Raw genomic sequence first — 23,857 nt, forward strand, 5'->3', positions numbered from 1 at the left:
TGAAATTTTGCATTCTAGGAGGTAATCCAGATATAGCAAAAGCTATCGACACTATCATCGCCAGCCCATTCTGCTCAGGGTATTGTTACATTTTGGGATAATCCCAGGTGCCTCAGAATTCTCTGAAGCTGTAGCTCTCTTTTCTGAACACTTCCAGTCATCATACAAGCACACACTGAGTATCTTGTAAGCAGCTCTGTCTCAACAGTTCTGATTCCAGGAGCATGCGTGTTACACCTGGGAAGATGGCACCAGTAGCAAATGTCCTCAAAACCATGTGCAATGCAATGTCCAGTCCTCCCCTAGACCATTCAGAGAGAGAGTCAGGTTCATTTTTGCTTTAAAGATTCAATACTCAGCAGTTTTCCACATTAATTGGAATTAAAAGTACACGTTAAATCAAGCACCGCATTAGGTTGCTTTGGATTAAAACAAGGCCCTTAAGAAAAGGAGATGGGGTTTTAAATGAATCCAAGTGTAAGAATAAAGTTGTAAATGATTACCTGCAAGTAAGTAAAAAGGCTTTCTAGAGCCTGGTTTAGCAAAGCGAACGCTAGGTTTGTTAAAGCTAATTTCCTTGCCAATTTACCTGCCAGGAAAATGACTGGTCTCTCCTCTGTCAGGCTCTCACACAAAGTGCTCTGTTCTTTTGTTGCCTTCAGTGAAAGGGAACTTGTGGTTCTCTGTCCCCTTCTATTATAGCCCATTGAACCTTTGATGTGTGTTCTTCTTTAGGTTACCTCCCAAAATAATGTTCGTGGAAGCTGTGAGTAAGGTGACATGGAATCTGGTGTTGAAGGAAATTCTATGCTGGTGTTTCTACAATTTCCTCCCTTGGTGGTGGTGCTGAGTGTTTGTCTCTTCCCTTTGTTTGCTTGATGGCCCTGTTACCTTCTACTTAAATTGAATTCCTAATGTCTCATTGTACCCTGAAAATACTTTTCGGGTGGCAGAATAACATTCCTTTGACTAGGGTGGGATAACTTCACCCTCTCCTGGCAGACATATTGGAACTTGTTATCAAAGTGTATCTGTGACCTTAAATTTGACCTTCATACATATACACACACAATAATATTCATGATCAGTATGTTAACTTTCTGTTGATATCTTGCATATCATTAAACTGTTTCTAGAAGGTATCATTAGTAAGTTGGGTACACCCAACTAGTCAGGGCAGCTGAAACTTACTTGCCAATATCAATGAGCTCCTTGTCCTCTTGCATTAGGGTGCTTCTAGAGTCACATACATTGATCAGGACAGTGAAAGCCCAATAGTATAATGGTGGTTCCTGGACTTTCCAGGAGACAGTGGGGTTGCCACTGGAAACCACACACAAGAAAACCTTTCCTCAGGCAGCCCTAAGTGTGAAGTTCACACCTTTCAGTCCAATTTTTCCCATGGACAATCCATATTCAAAGAAACTGTGGTAATCTCATGCCATTTGCATTTACCAGCCTCAATATTTTTGGATAATTCAAATGTAAATATTTCTTTCCACTTCTAGAATCTTTTTTATCGATTTGTTTTCTGTTTCTCCATATGCATTTGTCCAGGCAGCATGTAGAGAAGTAGATGAATGCCCCTTAACATGCAGTGCTTAGAGTTAACGTGTAAAATCCAGGACCCATAAGTCTGTGCTCAATCCACACAGAGTGCTACAACAAAACTGTGTAGGTATCTTTATTTCAGTTTCTTATGCTTCCATAGAAATTCTCTCAACCATTGTTCCAGATCACATAGAAGCTCTTCAGGTTTATTTCATGACTCATGCAGAAGCATTAACCTCCTGACTTTGTCATTAGAGAAAGAGGCAGTTGGTTTTAATTTGCATTTTAAAATATTTTGTTCACAATAATTCATCAAGTATTTTGACGTGTATACAACTTAGTTATAGTAATATATATTGGTATAACACTTGTGGTCATATCTACTAAATATGGGGCTTGATCCTTTTTCCATTGAAGCCAGTCAGTATGTTAGCACAGAGCACAGCGACACTAGGTTCAGCCTCATAGTAGGAACCTTTCAGATACTGCTCCAGAGAAGAGGTTTGAGGAAGGCAATCTTTTTTAATCCTTAGCTCCTATGCCTCGTACATATGAGGCAATCCAGTTCCTCTATTGATTATAGTCCTTGCTAGTGGTGGTACCAAGGTGATGCCAATATATTCACTATCCTCTACTATTGTCTTTCACCAATTCTTTTTTGGCCTTCCTTGCTTTCTTTTTTATCCCTGGGGTCCCAGGTCTCTCATCTTCCAGAATATGCATGTCCCAGACACCTGAATAGTAATAGAAATATAGCCGTGTTAGTCTGGTGTAGCTGAAGCAAAATACAGGACTATGTAAATACATAGTCCTGTATTTTGCTCCAGACACCTGAGTATTCTTTTTTTGATATTTTCTAATGTGTCCTGCTCAGCTTCCTTACTCTCACATTTATATTTGACTTTCCATGAAGTTGGTAGTATCTTCCTTAGCCATCTGTGATGGGCTGCCTACAATCTCTTTTTATTAGTGCCTGTCATTGGCCAAGACTCTGGTCTGTACAGTAGCATGCTCAATGCTATAACAAATGAATTTAAAACACAGAGGACATTCAAAACTGTAAACCAATTCTTAACAGGTCAGTATTTTTGGATCAGTAATTTATATGTCCAGGGAAGCTTGGACAATGTGTAAAATGAGTTTTTAACTGAAGGGCTCTATGTCTGCCTCTGTCATGCAGCTGAGTTCACTGATGCACAAAGTGAAGTCACTTCTCCAAGGACTCACACAGTGCATTGGCTACAGTTCAGATAGTATTACAAGATGCTACAGTTGGCTTCTGTTATTTTGTTCTGTAACTATTCTGCCCAGTGGCCTCCATACTGTTTCCAAAGTACAAGCAGATTTCTGCTACTACAGAAAGTCCATCATTGCTCTGCAGAAGACATTTTTCTTAAATGCACAGAAGTCACAACAGTAATTGTTTCAGTTTATAAGTTTCCACGATGGGCCCTCTTGAAAGGTTCTAATGTAGATGGGTGTAATTGACTAAAATAGGATTCAGCTGCCCAGAATTGTATTTTTATGCAAAATGTATACCATTGTGTGAGGGGAGTAAGAATCAAATGCTTCAGTTTCTAAGCAGCATACATTCCATATATGATCCATATTTATTTTTACTTTATTCACAGTATTTCCTTTATACAACATATCTCATCTTGAGCTGTTAGGTTTTTGGATTAAGGTATTTTATCCATTAGTAGGAGAGTTCACATATTCATTACAATAGGTCTCACCTCTTCTATAGCTTACTGGAGGTAGAACCAGATGTATCAATTTAGGTGGGCTGGGAGTGTTCACACCCTTTAAGACCCAACCAGATTAATTGGCCTCTCTCAGCTGTAGAAAGGCTTTAGCAAACCACCTGCTTGGCTTGGAGCAATGAGAAAACTGAAAGGAGCCTTTTTCATCCTCACTGTTCAGTTTATTGAATTCTAGGTGGTTCTGTTATTAAGCTGCAGGGGCTTTCCAAAAAGATTGCTGAAAGCCCTCTTCTGATACTAATATTCAACTCTACACCAGTAGAGAGGAATCCTTCCTGAGACCTAAATCTTGTACTGAACCACCTGACTAAGCATCCTTTATCTAATTATATGTGAAAATGTCTTTTCTGCTATTGGGGAAGTCTGCAGATTCAGCCCATGATGCACAGTGTTCTGTGGAACACTGAAGTGTCACATTTTCCATAATTTTCTTCATAGGCACTGCATGTGCATGTGCAACATATGTCTTCCACTGTCTGAGGTGAAATTTGATAATTTATATACATTTATTTAGTTGTTTGTTATCTAACTTGAAGTTGTCTTCCAATACTGCCTGTGACGGGGCGAGGCAGCCCCGCACTGAACCTACAGGGCCCAGCCAGGGTTACCTGGCTGCAGAGGCCCCTCCCCCACAGCTCTACTAAGCATGCCCGGGCTGCAGCAGGGCTATAAAAGCCTGGGGAAAGACTCAGTCTGGAGAGATGACCGGAGGAGAAGGACCAGGGCAGGGCAGGGCAGGGAGCGGAGCGGAGCGCCGCGCCGCGCCCTCTCAGCTGTTGCTGGGAACGCCAGGAGAGGTGGAAAAGGACGTGGAGGCGAGTTGGGGCAACCCCGGGACTACCGAGCGAGGGGACGCTGGCATGGAGCTCGCAGCCAGCTGGGCGGGTACAGGGGAAGGCACCTCTGGGGACTAGGTAGGAAGTGGCCCAGGGCAGGAGCGGGAGCTGCCTCTCCTGCCCAGAGAACCTCGGTGTGTTTCGGCCAGACTGCCCCACTGAGGGAGTGACCCGTTACCTGGTCGCTCACAGGGCCCTGGGCTGGGACCCGGTGGAGTAGGGTGGGCCTGGGTCCCCCTACTCGGGGGTGTGCCCCGCTATAACCCCTGAACTACATTGTGGACTCAGGCCGGAGGGCCTTGGCCTTGTTTAAAGGGCCAGCTACAAACTGCATCGTAGCGGTGTTGGGGACTCAGGCGGGAGGGGCCCGCCACACTGCCCTTGGAGTTATTTCTAGAAAGCTTTCTTCAGTTTATATGGAACACTGGAGTTCTTAGTTCCTGTGTTACATTTGACATGAATTGGTATTAGTTGTAAGACTTTTGCTACTGAAAAATACATGTCTGGCAAAACATTTCAGAATTAATGACAGGCAGGTATTTTATCATAGTAAAAATTAGTAAAAAGGCAAAAAATAAGTTTCAAAAGCTTGGTTGACAGGTTAATCTCTTCAGTGATGCTCTTCAGCACATATAATCCTTTCATTTCTCACTATATTCACAGATGTCTCCAGTATTTGATTTTCAGTGCTCCCAAATGTATCCTTAAATTAGAAAGGCACAGAGCACCGCCAATGAGAACTGAGGATTTTTACCCCATTCTTTAGAAGACCTTAGAATCTCATAGAACTGGGCCCAATTTTTATGTCTTCTAAATCGGGCTTCTCCCCAAATTTTCTTTTGGTCTCAGTGTTCCAAGTAATATCCTCCTTTTCCACCAGCAAATGTGTTTTGTGTGTATTTAGGTCTCTTGAAGATTGAGAAACTAACAGTTCCAGCTTTCTATAAGGCAAGTATGGACATGGTTGTGTGTGTATCAGCCTGGTGGCTTCACTTCTAAGAAGGCCATTACCCATCAGTTACTCTGCTAATACAATTAACTTTTTATATCTGATCTTAATTTCAGCTAAAATAAAATTGAATACAACATTGATTTCAGATTATGCCTGGCTATAGGCAAATCACAGTCCCCTTTGGAGATCTGTTTACCTCTAATGTGGAAGTGGCTTATAGGCACTCAAAATCTTTATATGGAATATGAAGTGTGTCACTTTCATATTTCACCCAAGTTAATTCGTCATTTAATTTTTTTAAGATCCATCTTTATGGGAAATTATGGCCCTATATGCTATTCATGAAAGCTATGTCTAAACTGATTGAGATCTTTTGTTTGATAGCATTTTTTACTACACTTTAGCACGCACTTAATTCAGGTGGATTCCGTGCAGCGTTGGATGGAGGACTTGAAGTTAATGACAGATTGCGAATGTATGTGTGTTCTTCAGTCCAAACCAATCAGCGCAGAGGAGGATGCACAGAGTGATCTTATCCTTTCATCACCACATAGTGCATATGGTAACTTGCAGTTACTGTTAAAAAGAGCTTGGATTATAAGCACGGAATTGACCAGGATTTCTCAAAAGCTGGAGAAGAACAGATGGCAGAGAGTTCATGGCATGACACTGAGAGTCAATTGTCACATACGTTCAATGATAAATGAATGTACTAGCTTCACTAGAAATTCCTCAGAAGAAATGCACCAGGTAGGATTATTTCTTCAATATTAATTTGCTTGTCAATTTGAATTTGTTTAGAATGTTGGAGCTGATCAGATGTTGCCTGCACCAGTAATTTTTTTAAAATGACAATAGTGGCAACTCCATTCTTAGCAGCGTGACTCCATATCTCAGAACCATATAGTCAGGTGGTGGTTAGGTCACAGTGGTTTTGTAGATCTGGTTCTGCCATCTTTACTTATGTTGAATAGTTTACTCCATGTTTACTACTGAAATTCAGTCTTTTCTTCAGTTAAAATGTAGAAAATGTTTTTGAGACTGGGACTGTGCTAACTCTTTTTTTTTTTTTTTTTAAATCTCCATTATAATCAGATTCCAATAAAAAGGGAAATTGAAAAAATGGTGGTTACATAAAATATCAAACTTTTTCTAATTACTGTAATCAAATGTTTTTTCTTAATGAATGTATAGATCTTCATGTGTGGATGGATCCATTATTTTAAACACTTTTTTTGGCCTCTTTTTCTTCCCCTTGCAGATTGAAAAGCTTTTAATTGAAAAATGTTCAGAATTTACAGCAGTCACGGAAAGGTAACTTACATTTCCTGATTCGGATAGTCAGTTTTACTTTGAAATTATTTGTTACAAGCTGTGGTAGTTTTAATGAGGGAGGAAAATCCAACTAACACTCTTTGAACCTCTAAGGGTATGTCTACACTACAAAGTTAATTCGAACTAACAGACGTTAGTTCGAATTAACTTTCATAGGCCCTACACTAGCGCTCCGCTAGTTCGAACTTAATTCGAACCAGCGGAGCACTTAGTTCGAACTAGGTAAACCTCATTGCACGAGGACTAAGCCTAGTTCGAACATACTAGTTCGCATTAAGGGCTGTATAGCCCCTTAATTCGAACTAGTGGGAGGCTAGCCCTCCCCAGCTTTCCCTGGTGGCCACTTTGGGCACCACCAGGGAAACTCGAATGCTCCCTCCCCGCCCCAGAGCCCTTAAAGGGGCACGGGCTGGCTACGGTGCCCATGCCAGGTGCAAGCCGGCCAGCAGACCCTGCACCTGGCACGCCATGAGCCAGCCACCCGATGCCTCCCAGCCCTCCACCTCTTCACGGGACCAGGCTGGCAAGAGGCGGGCACCCGCCTGGTCTAGTGCAGACATCGTGGACCTCATCCACGAACTCCACACTAGGCACAGGAAAGTGGCCGTCTAGGGCAGGAGAGCTGCCAGCCTGGCCACCCAGGAGCAGGTTTGCATGAAAATCAAGGTGGTCCACTGAAACCCCCGACCCTGAGCTTAGAATGGCCGTACTGGGTCAGACCAAAGGTCCATCTAGTCCAGTAGCCTGTCTGCCGACAGCAGCCAACCCTAGGGACCCTGGAGTGGATGGACCAAAGACAGTGACCAAGCCATTTGTCTCGTGCCATCCATCTCCAGCCTTCCACAAACAGAGGCCAGGGACACCATTTCTACCCCCTGACTAATACCACTCCATGGACCCAACCTCCATGACTTGATTTCACTTCCCTTTAAACTCTGTTCTAGTTCTAGACTTCACAGCCTCCTGCAGCAAAGAGTTCCACAGGTTGACTCTTTGCTTTGTGAAGAAGAACTTTCTGTTGTTAGTTTGAAGCTTGCTACCCATTCCTGCTACCCATTCCTTTCCTTTAGTGTCCGCTAGTCCTCCTATTATGGGAACTAATGGAGAACTTTTCTTTATGCACCCTCTCCACACCACTCTTGCTCTTATAGACCTCTATCATATTCCCCCCCTTCGTCTCCTCTTCTCTAAGCTGAACAGTCCCAGTCTCTTTAGCCTCTTTTCATATGGGACCTGTTCCAAACCCCTGATCATTTTAGTTGCCCTCCCCTCTCCCACCTCTTTTTCCCAGTCTCCCCCAGTTTTGTATAATAAGGAGAGATTCTATTTTTGAACACACGTTTTCTTTATTTTGTACATCAGGAAGGGGGGCTAGGGAAGGGTAAGTGGAAGGAGGTGAGGGAGGAATGGGGTACACGCCCCGAGGGGGAGGACTGGGCTGGCTCTGCAGGCTTCTGGGGGTGGAAGGTCTCCTGCAGCCCCCTCCCTCTGGATGGCAGCCTGCGGCAAGTGCAGCCGGGGTGATGGCCGAGTGCTGTGGTTATCCACATGTGGGCACTCAGGGCACTCTAAGCCAGGACCACTTTGCAAGCGGGGAACCCTGAGAACTGTCTGTCCAGGGTGGGGGTCGGGTCCCTTTAAGCACAGCCCTCGGCTAGCCTGAGACAGCAGCTCCACACTCTAAGTCCTCATCTGATGCCCTGCTGGCACTGCTTCTGGCCATCCTTAACCTCTGTTTAGGGTCCACTCTGTGTGGACATGCTAGTTCGAATTAGCAATATGCTAATTTGGATTAGTTTTTAAGTATAGCTGCGCTAATTCGAATTAGCTTAGTTCAAATTAAGTTAGTTCGAATTAGTGCTGTAGTGTAGACATACCCTAATTGAGCATGTGTAGCTTTCATGAAAATGACATCTGGCTACTGGGCCCTCAGTGCCCTAAGTTTGATTCTTAGTGTTATCCACGTTTAGACCCTGATCTGTTCATTAGTATCTGTTGTTGAATAGGGAACTAGGCATGGTACAAGGGTCAGTGCTAGTGGTTTGTGATGTGTTAGCTCACAGCGTTAGGCTTGAACGTAGAAAACCCTTGTTCTATTGAAATCAATGACAAAAATACCATTACTTCAGTGGGGCTAGGGCTTCAAGCCAAGTTTGAAATCTGTGGTCCTGGTTCATGTTTGAAAATTATGATACCAGATGTTTATGTACTTTTGCAAGTTTTTTGAGTCGGTTTCCTGAGCCCAGATAGTCAATCTCTTGCATTAGTTAGATTAGTCACTGATATAAGCACAGTACAATGTTGTGAAAGAATTCTTCTCATGCTGATGCTGATTCTAATGGAACTTGTTGGCACAGTCATGCCAATCAATAGTCCCATTTGATTTACTTTAAACAATGAGCCTGCCACTCATCTAAGCATCTTTAGAAAACAACATAATGGATAATCACCAGAAAACAGAAAATGTGTTTTGCTGCTCTCTAGCAAATACGTGTTGCTTAAAAGTATTCATTGTGTGTGTCTTAGAGGATACTCTGAGGGAGACAAACCCCACACTGCAGAGCCAGGAACTAAGGAACAGCTTTGGGGCCTACACAGCTCTGCCCAGATACACTTGCAGATCCTGCACAAGATGGAGGCAGGGCTTTAAAGCAGCTCAGAGGCAGGCACTGGAAGGGAGCAGATGGCTGATCTGAGGAGAAAGGACTGCCTGGGACCTGACAACACAGACCTGTGCAAATGCACAAAGGAGAAGCAGGGGGACAGTGTGAGTCAGAAGGTGAAGGAGACCATAGGAGGAAGTGGTCAGGGGAGGCAAAGACTGTATTGAGTGTAGCTGCTCACTAATGAGCAATGGGGAGGCCGACCTGGGTTCCCCTACCCACTCTGAAAGGACATTACAACAACAGGAACCTTTACCTCCACCGAGATGGGAGCTGGAAAGGTCCTAACAGTTCAAAGGCAAACCCTCTTTAGTAAAGAGGAGGACTGGAAAACTTTCCAGGGGGCACTGAAAGACAGGACTGTTCTTCACTGGGGAAATATATTGCCAACCACCACCAGGCCGCGCTGTCATGTGTTGACCATCTACAAACCCATTGATTTCAGAGTTGTAAATGCTACTCTCTTCTCAAAATCAGGCCATTTGTGCATCTGATTTGATTTAGTGGGGGCGGTCTAGGTTGGATATTAGGAAAAACTCTTTCATCAGGAGGGTGGTGAAGCACCGGAATGGGTTACCTAGGGACATGGTGGAATCTCCATCCCTAGAGGTTTCTAAGTCCTGGCTTGACAAAGCCCTGGCTGGGTTGATTTAGTTGGGATTGGTCCTGATTTGGGCAGGGGATTGGACTTGACCTCCTGAGGTCTCTTCCAGCCCTAGGATTCTATATGGATTATGAATAGGGAATGGAAACTGGTGAGGTTAAAAACTGCTGGAGTGTAAATGGGAATGTTGAATGACAGAACTGTTCATTGTCTTGCTTTTTCTGACTAGTATTGGTTATGTATACGATCTAAAAGTCTCAATTCAAGAGAATGAGTGTTGTGTGGGAATATTACATAATCTCTGCATGTAGCCCATGACAAAGTAAAATGAATAAATATCTTCAGCCACACCATGGTAGCCTGGGATCTAGGATTGCTAGGCATCTGGGTCTTGTCCAGCAGTGCTGACCAAGCCGCTGAAAAACTGGTCAGTGGCGCAGCTGGGCTAACGCAGGCTCCCTGCCTGCCCTGGGTCTGCATGGCTCTTGGAAGCGGCTGGCATGTCTGACTCCTAGGTGCTGGGTGGTCATGGGGGCTCCATGCAGTCTCCACCCTGAGTTCTGGCTCCACAGCTCCCATTGGCCAGGAACCCCTCTGGCCCCTCTGTGTAGGAGCTCAACATCCCAGCTGTCTCCTGTGAACTTCCTGCTCCAGCCCAGTGAACATGAGTGTGGGTGGGAGACAGCAAGTGATGGAGGGGTGGTGGAGGAATAAGTGTGTGTGAGGGGACTGGGAAGGGCAGGTACAGGAGGCGGGACAAGGGTGTAATTAGAAAGTTGTCAACCCAGATCTCATCAGATTTCATAAACTATGCAGAGCTGCATCTGATCAATAATGCTCGGATAAAAGAGGTTCAGGGCCCACTAAAGTGCTGTAGGAAGTTGTATACATGGTTCTGTGGATCGCATTGCACCCTTTGCATAAAATTAATGCCTCTCCACAATGCGAGGAGAAACTGTACAAATGGTGAGGCAGTCTCTGAGATGAGAAATAAAAGGGAGACTCTTACTATTTGTGGCTGTTCTAATATCCAGTGACATATTAGATGAGAGTAAAGATGTTCACCCCAGGAACTGTGCCCTAAATTTTTTATAACATTTCTTATTATTAGCATAGAGATCATTGTTACTGTTGAACAATAGTTTGGCTACCAAAATTCCCATGTATCTATAAAAGTTATTCTCCATCTCCCCTCTTCAGAACTGTTGCCCAGTGTTGTTGGGGATAGAATGGCTGCTCCATTCAATCCCTGGGATCACTTTATTTCTGTTGTGGTAAGTTCTCTGTGTGTATACAGGGCTATTTCTGTTCTCAGGCACACTATTTTAAATCCAGACTAATTTCATTGACAGACACCCTGTCACTTGGGCCTTGACCCTCCTCCTACTTAATTTCCCATATTTTAAATAAGTTTACTGAGGAAAAAAATAGCTTTGCAGACAGAGGATATATACACCTACAACTGAAATGCAGGCACCTCTGGGTGGATTGCAGCAGCTATTTGATGCACAGCAATGCTAAGCTATAGTCAACAATGGTGGAGTTACTCTGAATATATCCCAGTGTGCTTGAAAGCAGAATTTGGCACAGTCTGTGGAGTGCATTGTGTCCCTGTAAGATGTTAGTTTATAATATTTTATTATCGTTTGCCCAGTATTACCTTGGACTGGCAAGTCTTCACTCAAATCCACTTCTGACATTTAACTATAATAAGGCTCCATCTTGACTTGCACAATTGAATCTGCATTAACATTTGTGGAACATAAAATGCATGGCTTGCTCCAAAATGTGTATGTTTTCTCACTTGTTTCCTTTCAATTTCTTTTCAGATGCATACAAACTGAAGATGAACAGACATTACGGTCCATGAAATCTTATATTAATGAAATATTAACCACAATTGCACAGTGTTTTGGCCAGTTGATAGAATTGGTCTTAACATATGAGATACAGGTCAGTAAAAGCTGGCTGCTGTTTACAAAATATTGAAGGTGTTTTTTGTTATGAGTGATGGAAATGAAGTATTTACAGCCCTAAGTCCCTACCGGAGGTTGGTACTTCCAGCATCTTGAAAACCATTCCAGTTGTGTTTTGAGAGAGTATCTGACAAGCCCTGCAAGTAACCCATTCAAGTCCTCACATAGCCCGTCACATTGCTCCCTGTAAGCTGGGCACTTGTGCAGCCATTTGGGAGTGATTCAAATGATGCCCTGCTGATTAGCAGGGTGCCCACAGGTAGGTTTTGGTTTCTAATGGTCGTGCACATTTGCACATTCCTTGGTGCACATAATTTATTCCACATATGAATAGGAAAGATTAGAAGGACTATTACCTTTCTCTGATGTCATGCACACTTAGGCTGTCTAGACTACATCCCTCTTCTCAAAAAAGGGATGTAAATTAGATACTTTGAAACTGCAAATGAAGCCGGGATTTAAATTTCCCATGCTTCATTTGCATAATGACAGCTGTGGTTTTTTTCAAAATGGAGCTTTTTGATAGAAAAATGACAGTTTAGATGGGGATCTTTTGAAAATAAAACCCTTTTTGGAGGAGTACAGGATCTTTCAATAAAGGGTTTTATTTTCGAAAGATCCCCATCTAAACTGTCATTTTTCTATCAAAGCTCTGTTTTGGAAAAAAAACAAGGCTGCCATTATGCAAATGAAGCATGGGAAATTTAAATCCCGGCTTCATTTGCAATTTCAAAGTGTCTAATTTACAACCCTTTTTCGAGAAAAGGGATGTCGTTTAGACACAGCCTTTAGTTTTTCTAGAACACCACTATCCTTCATTTTCTCTGTTCATTGACCTGGTTTTGATGGTCTCTAATAATTATGATACTGTCAGGCTTTCTGCACTTTAAAGGAGCTGATCTCTGGGCAGTTTTCAAATAATTCAATGCAGCGGATCTTTTTCCACTTACATTGTTATAATGCTTATTAAGATAGTACCTAAGGAACAACCAATAATGGGGCCATGTTGTGCTTGGCACCATACAAAAAGAGTAGTAAAAAGGATAGAACGCACAAGCAGAGAGAACACCATGAGAGGCGGGCTTAGGAGAGGGTCCGATAAATACAAAGGAAGGGGGATGAAAGGGATTAAGAACGATAGGTATGGAAGGCAGGTGGAGAGACACTGAGGGAGGGGGGAAAATGGAATTGGAGTAAACATCCAGTCAGCATAGGACAGCTGAAACTGGGGAAGTTCTCTGAATGCCCAAAGGTCTCTGCATCGACTAATTCTAACCCTACCAGCTGGAGCCTTTAGCTTCTCCCTGCAGTTTTTCTCAGGGTCACATGATATGAGGGTGGGGAGGTGCCATGTGAGACCTGTGGTCTCTCTTGCACAGTTCCCAGTCAAGGGACATGCTGGCGAGAAGGATGGCTCCGATTGGGCCCCATTTTACCATCTTCTGCCAGGGAATGGTCCCTGCTTTGAGTGCTTTTACTCCTACTGGCAGATTTTGCTGCCTGGCTCCTCTCCACAGGTTTTTCCCACAAAGTCACATTTGTACTAGATTTTAGGTTCTAGTGAGTGAAACATGTAAATGTGTATAAACTAAACCTTAGCTATTTTCACACAAAACCAGAAAATAACCAATTAATGAACAATGAGAAGCACTGTTTGTGTCTTTTTCCCTTGCTGCAAATGGAAGATTTTCTCCCTACCCACGTAATACCAAAGCACTTTGAAGAACAGAATCCCTCCCTGCACATAACCTTTCCAATAAATACACTGTATAATTGCAGACCCTATTGTTTCCAAATGGTGGTTGAAATAAAGACTGGGACTGTAGGTTGTTACCATTTAAAAAAGGTTCCCAGGGTAAATATATATATATATGTACATCCAAGTCCAGTGCCAATCTGTATCAGTCTGGCTAGACAGGTGGCTTGCTTGTTATGACATTATTAATTCTTTTATGGTCTGTGTATTGTAGTATTAGTGCATATTTCAGAGCTCATGCTAATACAGCCCAGAGAGGTTGTTTTCACTACAGAAAAGGAACACAGAGGAGGAAATAGTTATAGTTCTTTAAACACTTTGCCAAAATGAAATTGCTTCTGTGCTCTAACTTAGAGCAGGATGTAACTTGCCTTAAAGAGGGTCAAACCCTTTATGGCCTGTTTGTTACCTTACTCTCTTTCTAATATCTTAGTTTTAAAACAGATTGTTGCCCAGGAAATGGGAAGCTAGAGAATCTATTTTTGGCTAAATCAAGGTAACAAGCTGCTGGCTGTTGAGCTTTAGTTATGCTTTATGGTAGCCACATGTATTGCAACAAATTATTCCAAGTATAAATAGCTGTGTAAATAATTTGTCATTTTCATTTTAGCAAATAAAGTAAATAGATTGTGCTCAGACTTTCCATTTTTCTTTATCTAAACTAAAAGGTAAAGAACTAGGTTTCCCTTTAGTTCATGAAACTATCTTTGTATGAATCACTAAACCACTTCCTTTTAGGGAAAGCAGAAATAATTTCTCTGAACTATGGTATATGGAAGAGTGGTATGTGTCTGAATGGATGAAAACTTGGAAGCAGTTGAGGGTCACCTAATACAAAAGCACTGTTAGAAACCGTATAAAGTCTTTTTGGTTTTGTATTGTATTACCGGGCGTAGAACATGCACCCTCTTAGAAAATGACTTCTCCCTCTGCCACCGCTCCCCTCCCAAAATTCAAAAGGGTGTACCTATTCCTTTTGTCCTAGTGCTTAGTGTCCATTAGTATTACAGAGCTTGGGAACCACATATGTGAGTTAAGTGGGCCTACTGAGGTCAGTTCTGCCAACTCTATAACGACCATATGTCCCGGATTTTCCGTGACCGTCTCTAATTTAAATCTCCTGTTCCAGTGTCCCCTTAAACACTGAATAGGTACCGGAGAGCAGCACATACAGCTGCTTCTAGATGCTGCTGTTTCCTCTTCCCATCCCCCAACTGAGGAAACACATTTGTGCAGGGACGCTTCCTGATGATTTTTCTCGCTTTTCTGGAATCCGGCCAATAGGAGCAACAGGAGGTGGTGCCTGACCTCTGGCCCTCTGCTCTGGGGGTACATGGTAGTTGTGTTGGGAGCTGCCAGTAAAGCAGCATGTAAGTGGCCCCCCTTCTCCTGACAGCCCAGTTCCACCACGACCCCGCTGCTGCTCAGTCTTAAATTTAGTAGGAGCCACGCGGCTCTTCTTAGATTTAAAGGGCAGGCTTTGCACAGAAATGGGAATCAGCTGTTTCCCAGCTCATCTGGTGCCCAGTCCCTGCGCAGTTCTGCCCTTTAAATCTAAGAAGAGCCGCGTGTCTCTGACTACATTTAAAAGACAGAGCAGCTGCGTAGCGGGGACCGGGTACCAGCTGAGCTGGGAATCAATTAATTCCTGATTCAGCTGACCCTCTGCCCTTTAAATTTAGTAAGTGCCATGAAGTGGCTCTTAGTTTTTAAAGGGCAGAGTCATAGCGCTCTGCGTGGAATTGGAAATCAGTGACTTCTCTGGGGAGGTAGAGTGGGGGAGGGACAGGTGTGGGGAGCCATATCTTAGGCTAAGAGGCAACCTTCTGGAATAAACCCTTTTCCTCCTCTTCAAATTAACCAGCCTGACTCTAGACCAGGGCTACTCAACATGCCGCATGAGGCCCACTACCTGTTTGTGGCCCGTGGTGCGGTTTGGGTTTATGTGGGGCTCAACATGCAGTCTGCGGGTGGGAGCCTAAACAAAAAAATATTCATTTTAACGGGCTTCTGTTGATATGTATTTTAGTAGTTAAATTCCTGGACTGTCATTGCTCATTAAAAGTGCTGTCATATGGGTGGAAATTGGGTAAACATTGCATTTTATTAATACCAGCAGAACTGACTTAAATGGGGCCTGCATGTTGTGTAGTCTTGCCTTAATCTTTGTATTCATGCCCATTAGTGTAAAATAAGCTATTTGCATATATATTTGCATGTATATGCAATCACACTTAAGCTGTGGCCCTCGGCATGTGCTGTGAGTATCATTGTGTCCCCTAGGGCTTCCAAAGTTGAGTAGCCCTGCACTAGACCAATGTTAAGGCTCAAAACTAATGACATAGATTAACTGTCCAGCTGCATTTTTATATACACTACGCATTTCTTCATCACTCAGAATATTTTAGCTGACACAATTCTGTAGAATTTTACAGCCTCTATTCAGACTCTTTGCTTGAACATGAACCTTTCAGCACTGGTTCGTGTTTATTATGTAGATGAATTTTGTGCGCCTGTCGTTGCTGACTTGTGGAAGCTGCATAAATCTCAGCCCCTTTGGCAACAGAAATAGAGCACTTTCTGATAAATTGTCTGTCATACACTGAGAAATACTCCCAGTATCTCAGGTATGTATATTATAGGATTCCCTGATGACATGCCAGTAGGCTGACTTGCTCCTGTGGCAACTCCAGCTATCTCTAGATAGTTCCTTGCCCGCACCCCCAGCCCGCTCATTCACCATCCTGCTGAAACCCCATACCTCCACCCACTTCTCACAGACCCTCCAATGAGACCCTGCACTCCAAGCTCACTCCTGCACTCTCCCTTGCTCTTGCACCTCTCTCCTGACCAAACTCTACACCTCACCCACTTCTGCACACCACCTCCCACCCAAATCCTGCACTCTTATCCCACTCATTGGCAGCACTGCCCCACACACTTAACCCTCATTTTTTGGCTCCACCCCAGAGCCTATGGGAGCCTACAAAATCCACTAACCTTGGAACCCCAGAAGAGTTAATTTGGCCTGAGGCTTTTACCCTCAGTCCTCCCTGCCCCTCCACCGGGCTGGAGCACCAGGGAAGTGAGGTGTTTGAGTTGGAACACATCAGAGAGGGTTGGGGTTTTTGGGAGGGTTGGAGGAGGCGGCTGATGAATGTAGTGGCCAGAGGAGGTGGGGTCAGTGAACATAGAGAGCAGGGGGCACAGCCCACTAGTTTAACTATAAACATTTATGTTAGTGTCAAAATGATGGCAAAGAACATGAAAAGTGCACGCTTCTAATGAGGCTTTGCAAAATCCACACGTATCATTTTGCACCCATTGTAGTTGTGAGGTAAAAATTGCTCATGACAGGAAATTTGACATCACTACTCATATTCAGTTGAAGAAACGTCAGCTCTGTAGTTTCCAGTGCTTCAATGAAGAGACTTATTATAAAAGATGATTCTGTTAAAATGGAGCTTGTGGCAAAGTAAGTGGTAATTGCATATCACACTGTAAAACACCATCACAGTTTCAGATCTGTAGATTGCACCTCTATGATAATTTCCACATTGTTTGAACCTAAATTTTCATTGGCATGAACAAAAAGCAAAGCAACTGTGAAAAACTTTCTTGCTTCAGAAGCTCAAAAGATTTTGCAACGGGAATTGGACGAAACTCCATGTCTCACTGCAATGGTAGATTCATCTAACCACAAAATGTCAAAAAGTTGTTCCTATCTTAGTCAGATATTTTCATGAAAGTACTGGAGTTAATGTGAAAGTTCTTGAACAGACGTCGTGACGTGAGACAATTGACCAACTAAATGATTGTTTTCTCTGTTCTGAGCCGCAGCAGACTTGTTGATAAGATTGTTGTCATGTTAACTGATAACACTAATACTAACTTTGGAGGTACAAAATGCATAGGTTCTAAGAATCTTTTCTAGAAAATGTCGGCTAGCTGCAAGAGAACATTGGTAGGGATTGGTTTCATGGCACGCATTTGCAACAATACTATTAACTCCACATCTGATGTTCTTCCAGTTGATGTGGAAGTTGTTGTTGTAAAACTATTCTTTTTTTTCACATTTATACTGTGTGAATGGAGATACTGAAATAATTTTGTGATTTTATTGAAGTGGACTACAGACCAGTTTTGTTATATTCAAACACTGGATTTCTGAGACTGATGCCTGCTCTTGAAAGAATAGTAGTAATCAGGGTTTGACAAACCGTGGCGAAATCCACTCGCCAGCTCCGCACTGCACATGCACCAGACCCGCATTGCATATGTGCGTGCCGCTGGTGAATGGGGCGACCGGCTGAAATCTACTTGCCACAGGCGAGTAGATACACTGACTTGTCAAATCCTGGTGGTAATGTTTCAACTGCTATGAGCTTATTTTTTATCAGTTGAAAATACCCCCATTATTCTAAGAATTTTTTCAAAGATCCTAAGTCAGAACTTTGGTCGTGGTTCTTAAACAATGTTGCCACTATTTTCCATGATGCTGTTTCCAAAATGGAGGGGCAGAAAGTATCGGCGCCAGAAGCCTCGTGAATATTTGTGCTTGTATCAGAATTTAGAAGAAAAGTTTTTGCTGCTCAAACTAAGAGAACTGCAGAAGAAAATGTCTAATGATGATATTCATTGTGATTTGGATCTGGTGCAGCTGGTAATGGGGGGTTCTTTGTTAATTATCTGAATTATCTAGCCCTGAATGGAATGATCTGGAAAAGACATGTTTAGGATAGTCAAGACAGAAGCAGACTGTGAGGGACTCCAAGAAGATCTCATCAAACTGAGTGATTGGGCAACAAAATGGCAAATGAAATTTAATGTGGATAAGTGTATAGTAATGCACATTGGGAAAAATAACCCCAACTATACGTACAGTATGATGGGGGATAATTTGGCTACGACAAATCAGGAAAGAGATCTTGGAGTTATTGTGGACAGTTCTCTGAAAACTTCCACACAGTGTGCAGCGGCGGTCAAAAAGGCAAATAGGATGCTAGGAATTATTAGAAAAGGGATAGAAAATAAGACCCAGAATATCTTACTGCCCCTGTATAAAACTATGGTACGCCCACATCTTGAATATTGTGTACAGATGTGGTCTCCTCACCTCAAAAAAGATATTTTGGCCTTGGAAAGGGTTCAGAAAAGGGCAACTAAAATGATTAGGGGTTTGGAACGGGTCCCATATGAGGAGAGGTTAAAGTGACTGGGACTTTTCAGTTTAGAAAAGAGGATACTGAGGGGGGATATGATAGAGGTCTATAAAATCATGAGTCGTGTGGAGAGGGCTGATAAATAAAAGTTATTTATTAGTTCCCTAAATAGAAGAACTAGAGGACACCAAATGAAATTAATGGGTAGCAGGTTTAAAACTAATAAAAGAAAGTTCTTCTTCACACAGCGTATAGTCAACCTGTGGAACTCCTTGCCAGAGGAGGCTGTGAAGGCTAGGACTATAATAGAGTTTAAAGAGAAGCTAGATAATTTCATGGAGGTTAGGTCCATAAAAGGCTATTAGCCAGGGAATAAAATGGTGTCCTTGGCCTCTGTTTGTCAGAGGCTGGAGAGGGATGGCAAGAGACAAATCTCTTGATCATTGTCTTCGGTCCACCCTCTCTGGGGCACCTGGTGCTGGCCACTGTCGGCAGACAGGATACAGGGCTAGATGTACCTTTAGTCTGACCTAGTACGGCCGTTCTTATGTTCTTATGACATGGAACCTTTTCTAAAGTGCACTTCCCACTTTGTCACATGATGATCTTTTTAATGAACTTTGTATCCTTAAATCATATCTTAATGAGAACTTGCTAGCCGAATGGGACAAGGAGAAATTATCTACAGATCTGAGATGGTTGAATATACTTAAAGATTTTCCCCATGAAAACATTAATATTCCAAACATAAAGAAAATGTGCAAATTTGTCCCCTTGCTGCTGGGTACGAACGCTGTGTTCAAAAGGTCATTTTTGCTGATTAACAACTTTTGGGGATTTGAAAAGTCATGATGACCATTGAAACTGTAAAATCTCTCTTGATGATCCAAATGAATCAGTCATATACTTGCCAAGAGATGTTTAAAAAAATTAAGAAGAAGAAACAATTATTGAGCAAGCTGAGTTCTTCAAACAAGTACAAGTGGAACAATATGCCATCAACTTCAACAGTAGATGAATGATGAAAATGACAATGTAAATTTTGTATTAACCTATATATATTTATTTTTTCCTGAATTTTGTATTTCTTTTCATGCAGTTCTTTTCAATGAAGGTGATTTGTTAAACGTATAACTAAATGTGATTTAATTTTTGTACTTTTGTATGACTTTTCATATACATAAATTGACACATCAGAAAAAACATCCTTTGTCATATCATGTGTCACCGTGGTCAAATCCACTCTTGGGGCAGTCTATGAGGCCCAAATCTATCCTGATTGGTAGAGGGTGGTAACAGAAATTCTTAGTGGCATCACAAGACCCATTTCTGGACAGATCATTCTGCCCCGTCACTGCCCCGATTGGTCAAATCTGCTATTGGTACAGCCCTATGGGGCCCAAGCCCATCCTTTGTGGAGGATGGTGGGAGGAGTTCTTAGAGGGTTGACCTGACACCTTTTACTTCCAGTCATGTATCCATCTTTACCCTGGAAGTACTTGACCCTGGGACTTCCTTGTGGCAGGGAGATGGGGCTTAAGCAGTCAGGGGAGAGGCTAACCGGGTAGGGGCATGGCTAATGGGGTTAGGAGTGTGGCTAACAGGGGGTGTGACTGAAGTTTGATGGTAGTACCCTTATATGATGTGTCCCCATTTTGGTTTGGAAAACATGGTCACAGTAGCCAACTCAGTAGTAGCAGCTCTCTGTCCTGATTGATGTTGCCATGCATTATGGGGATTTTATTCTGATCTGGATTAATGTTGAAATGTAAAGCAATAGAGTTTTGTGGCTTTGTGTGTGTGTGTGTGTGTGTGTGTGTGTGTGTGTGTGGTACTAAAAGTTAGACAGGAATACAATCTGTTGATGAGAAGAAGACTGAATTTTGTGATATAAGCTTAGAAAATGTGGGATTTTTCTCTGAACTTCTTTCACAGATGTGAGAAAAAGAGAAACAGTGCATCTTTAATTCTTAAAGACCATTATCATTATGTATTTCTTCTTTGTGATGATGATATGCATGGGTGGAGAGAACATTTAATTAGCATCATGCAGTCTCTGTTCTTCTAACAACCCTCTTAGTCTGTGCAGATGCAGCGGTAAATACGTAAAACCAGATAATTTAAAAAGAAAATATGAATTTAATCATATACATTTACTGGAGACTTAATCAGTGGTTTTTCTGTCAAAAGGTCATGCACTGACCCATGAGACTTCCTCTATAATTCAAAGGTATTTAATAGATCTTAGCAGAAGCCTGTTATTAGAACCATGCAAACTAGAAGGAGAAAAGACCCGTTAGGTCAGTAGTCTGCAGCATTACTCTGGTGTAAAAGATAGGAGATTCATACCAATATGTCAGTGCTGACCTAAGCAAATTAAATAATTAATTGCAATTCTCTCTCTTCAGTATTTTAAATACATTATTTTCTAATTAGAAATCTCTACATTGAGGCTATGTCTACATTGGCATCCCTTTCCGGAAAAGGGATGCTAATGAGACGAGTCGGAATTGCAAATCCGCGGGGGATTTAAATATCCCCCGCGGCATTTGCATTTACATGGCTGCCGCTTTTTTCCGGCTTGGGGATAAGCCGGAGAAAAGCGCCAGTCTAGACGCGATTCTCTGGAAAATAAGCCCTTTTCCAGAGGATTTCTTATTCCTACTTGAAAGTAGGAATAAGAAATACGAAATCCTCCGGAAAAGGGCTTATTTTCCAGAGAATCGCGTCTAGACTGGCGCTTTTCTCCGGCTTATCCCCAAGTCGGAAAAATGCGGCAGCCATGTAAATGCAAATGCCGCGGGGGATATTTAAATCCCCCGTGGATTTGCAATTCCGAAGTGTCTAATCTGCATCCCTTTTCCAGAAAAGGGGTGCAGTGTAGACACAGCCAGAGAGTTGTATGGGAAAATTCTGCCCTCAGTTACATCTACACAGTTGGAATAAGTATGGTACCCTAGTGTTAACAAGGGAAGAATTTAGCCCATACAGCTTTTCTTTCTTTCTTTCTTTCTTTCTTTCTTTCTTTCTTTCTTTCTTTCTTTCTTTCTTTCTTTCTTTCTTTCTTTCTTTCTTTCTTTCTTTCTTTCTTTCTTTCTTTCTTTCTTTCTTTCTTATTAGTAACTTTGAAGCTGGTTAAACTGACTAGATTCACTTACTCCACCAAAAAACCTCCCACAGCTTCTCCCTTTGATTCTTCTCATTGGAAGTAACTAGTGTTTATTATCTTTTTTGTATTGCACAGAACCTTGTGAGACAAATAAATTCGTCAGATGATATATATATCATAGAGTCATCTACCAGCGGTTTATTCAGTCTCACTCAAGAAGGTGCTCAGTTGTGCCGCATCATAGCCAAGGTAAGGAGCACACAGATTGGTTCAGCATAGAGTTTACTTGCTGGTTTCAGTATAGTTGCAATTGCCCAGATGTTTTCCAAGTGTTGAGGGATGCACTGCTGGGGAAGTTGCTTTTTGTTCTGAGAGGGTGAGTAACGGAATCCAGATGCAAGTCTAGAACTAGATTAATTATCATGTATTATGGGGCTTGTTGGATGATTTAGAGTTCCTGGTGGGATATTTATGATAAATATACTATACAGATTGTAATACAAATTCTGTAGTGCATAAGGCTGATCCCTTTTATTTAAGCTAATCCAGTGTAATGAAAAATATTTTTATTTTAAGAAACCCTTTTTTCCCTTTTATTTAAAAAATCCAAAAATATGGATATACAGGGCAGAAGCAACTGGGGAAAGAATGGCACAGATGCCATTGCATTGTAAGTGTCATGGAATATGTGACCCTATCTCAGTACTGACATGTTTTAATGTAATTGTGGTGTTCATAACACAGCTATTTACTTAGAGGTTGAAATCTTTTGTGAGGTACTAATTCAATATTTCTCCCCTTAAATTCCTTTGCATGGGGCTAATAGTAATGATGGAACTCTGAACCCTCCTGAAATAGTCTCAGAGGGGTAACCGTGTTATCCAGACCTTTAAAAACAGTGAGGAGTTCTATGGAACCTTAGGATGTGTCTACACAGCACATATTTCAAAACAGAGCACTCTTCCTCTGACTTGCTTTACTCCTTGTACAATGAGGGTTACAGGAGTTGGAGTAAGAAGTCCTTCAGCTTGACAGTATTCTGACATTATTTCAAAATAACTGCCTACTGTGTAAACGTGGACTAAGTTATTTCAAAATAACGCTAGTTATTTCAAAATAATGTTGCTGTATAGACATATCCTTAGAGCAATGGTTACCAAACTTTTTAGCATCATGCCCCCTTTTTGATTTTTGAGAAACTCTCCCTCTCCCCCAAAATAGCAGCAAAACTTGTTGAGCAAAAAAAAAAAAAAAGGAAAAACAGTTGCGGCCCCTTTAATTCCTGAGACCAGGCTCTTTTTTTGGGGATGATTGATGGGGGATGGGGTGGGGGGGATGGGTCGCCTTGCACCCCTCCCTGGAATTTCTTCACATATTCCAGGGGGGCATACGCCCCCCGCCCAGTTTGAGAACCTATGCCTTAGAGACTAATATATATATATATAGTCCTCCTGAAATAGTCCATGGTCCAGTCTGCTGAACACAAATAGAACACAGCATATTTGCTCAGGAGATATTTACATCATATCACTGATCGCCCAGAAGAACCATCCATTCTGGAGCCTAAGCTTGTTTACTGAAGTTTGAATTGTCTAGAGGGCTGGCTGCTTTCCTGTATGTTTAATCTTTTGCCATTTAATATTTAGGATAGGCTTTTGATGAATTACAGATTTGTTTGGGCTTCTTAATAATGTTCACCCCCAGTTTCACTGACATTGGAATGACCCCTTTCTGACCTGCTGACCACAGGAATTTTATGCTTCAGAGAAAACTAACCTTATATTACACTAGTAAAGTATTTTGAAAATTCACCTTGTGCCATTCAGAAATATTTTCTTCTTACAACCCCAATCCATACACAATCTCAATTGATATCAGTGGGAAGTCTGTCATGGCCAGGAGGATATTTGAAAATAAAGGGTTCAGTTGTTCCCTTGGTAGTCCTGCCTACCACCTGTTAATATTGATGAAACTTACATGGACATACCTAGAAGAGAATGGACCATTAGCATTTCTTTAACATTTCTAAATCTGCAACTAGCTGGGCATATTTTAAATTTTATATGATTTGCTTAACTATTTAATTCCATGAGCCATTGCAAGAATATCTTCAGGGACTATCATGTTCTTCTGAGACCTATTGAATGATA

At 42.1% G+C, this 23,857-nt stretch overlaps 1 protein-coding gene across 7 annotated transcripts in view; it reads left to right on the forward strand.

The window, feature by feature from the left end:
• Window positions 1-23,857, forward strand: part of INSC (INSC spindle orientation adaptor protein) — a 276,146-nt gene that overhangs the window by 138,909 nt on the left and 113,380 nt on the right. For 5 of the 7 annotated variants that reach the window (XM_075928026.1, XM_025186251.2, XM_075928025.1 and 2 more), the window contains 4 exons: window positions 5,507-5,852; window positions 6,364-6,416; window positions 11,534-11,657; window positions 21,843-21,956. In XM_075928026.1, coding sequence (XP_075784141.1) covers window positions 5,507-5,852; window positions 6,364-6,416; window positions 11,534-11,657; window positions 21,843-21,956 — 637 coding nt within the window. Of the gene's footprint in view, window positions 1-5,054; window positions 5,099-5,506; window positions 5,853-6,363; window positions 6,417-11,533; window positions 11,658-21,842; window positions 21,957-23,857 lie in introns of all 7 variants that reach the window. The other 2 variants (XM_075928030.1, XM_075928031.1) reach the window with 2 other exon arrangements.

Source organism: Pelodiscus sinensis, chromosome 4 (assembly GCF_049634645.1).
Source record: "Pelodiscus sinensis isolate JC-2024 chromosome 4, ASM4963464v1, whole genome shotgun sequence".
Classification (NCBI taxonomy): Eukaryota; Metazoa; Chordata; order Testudines; family Trionychidae; genus Pelodiscus; species Pelodiscus sinensis.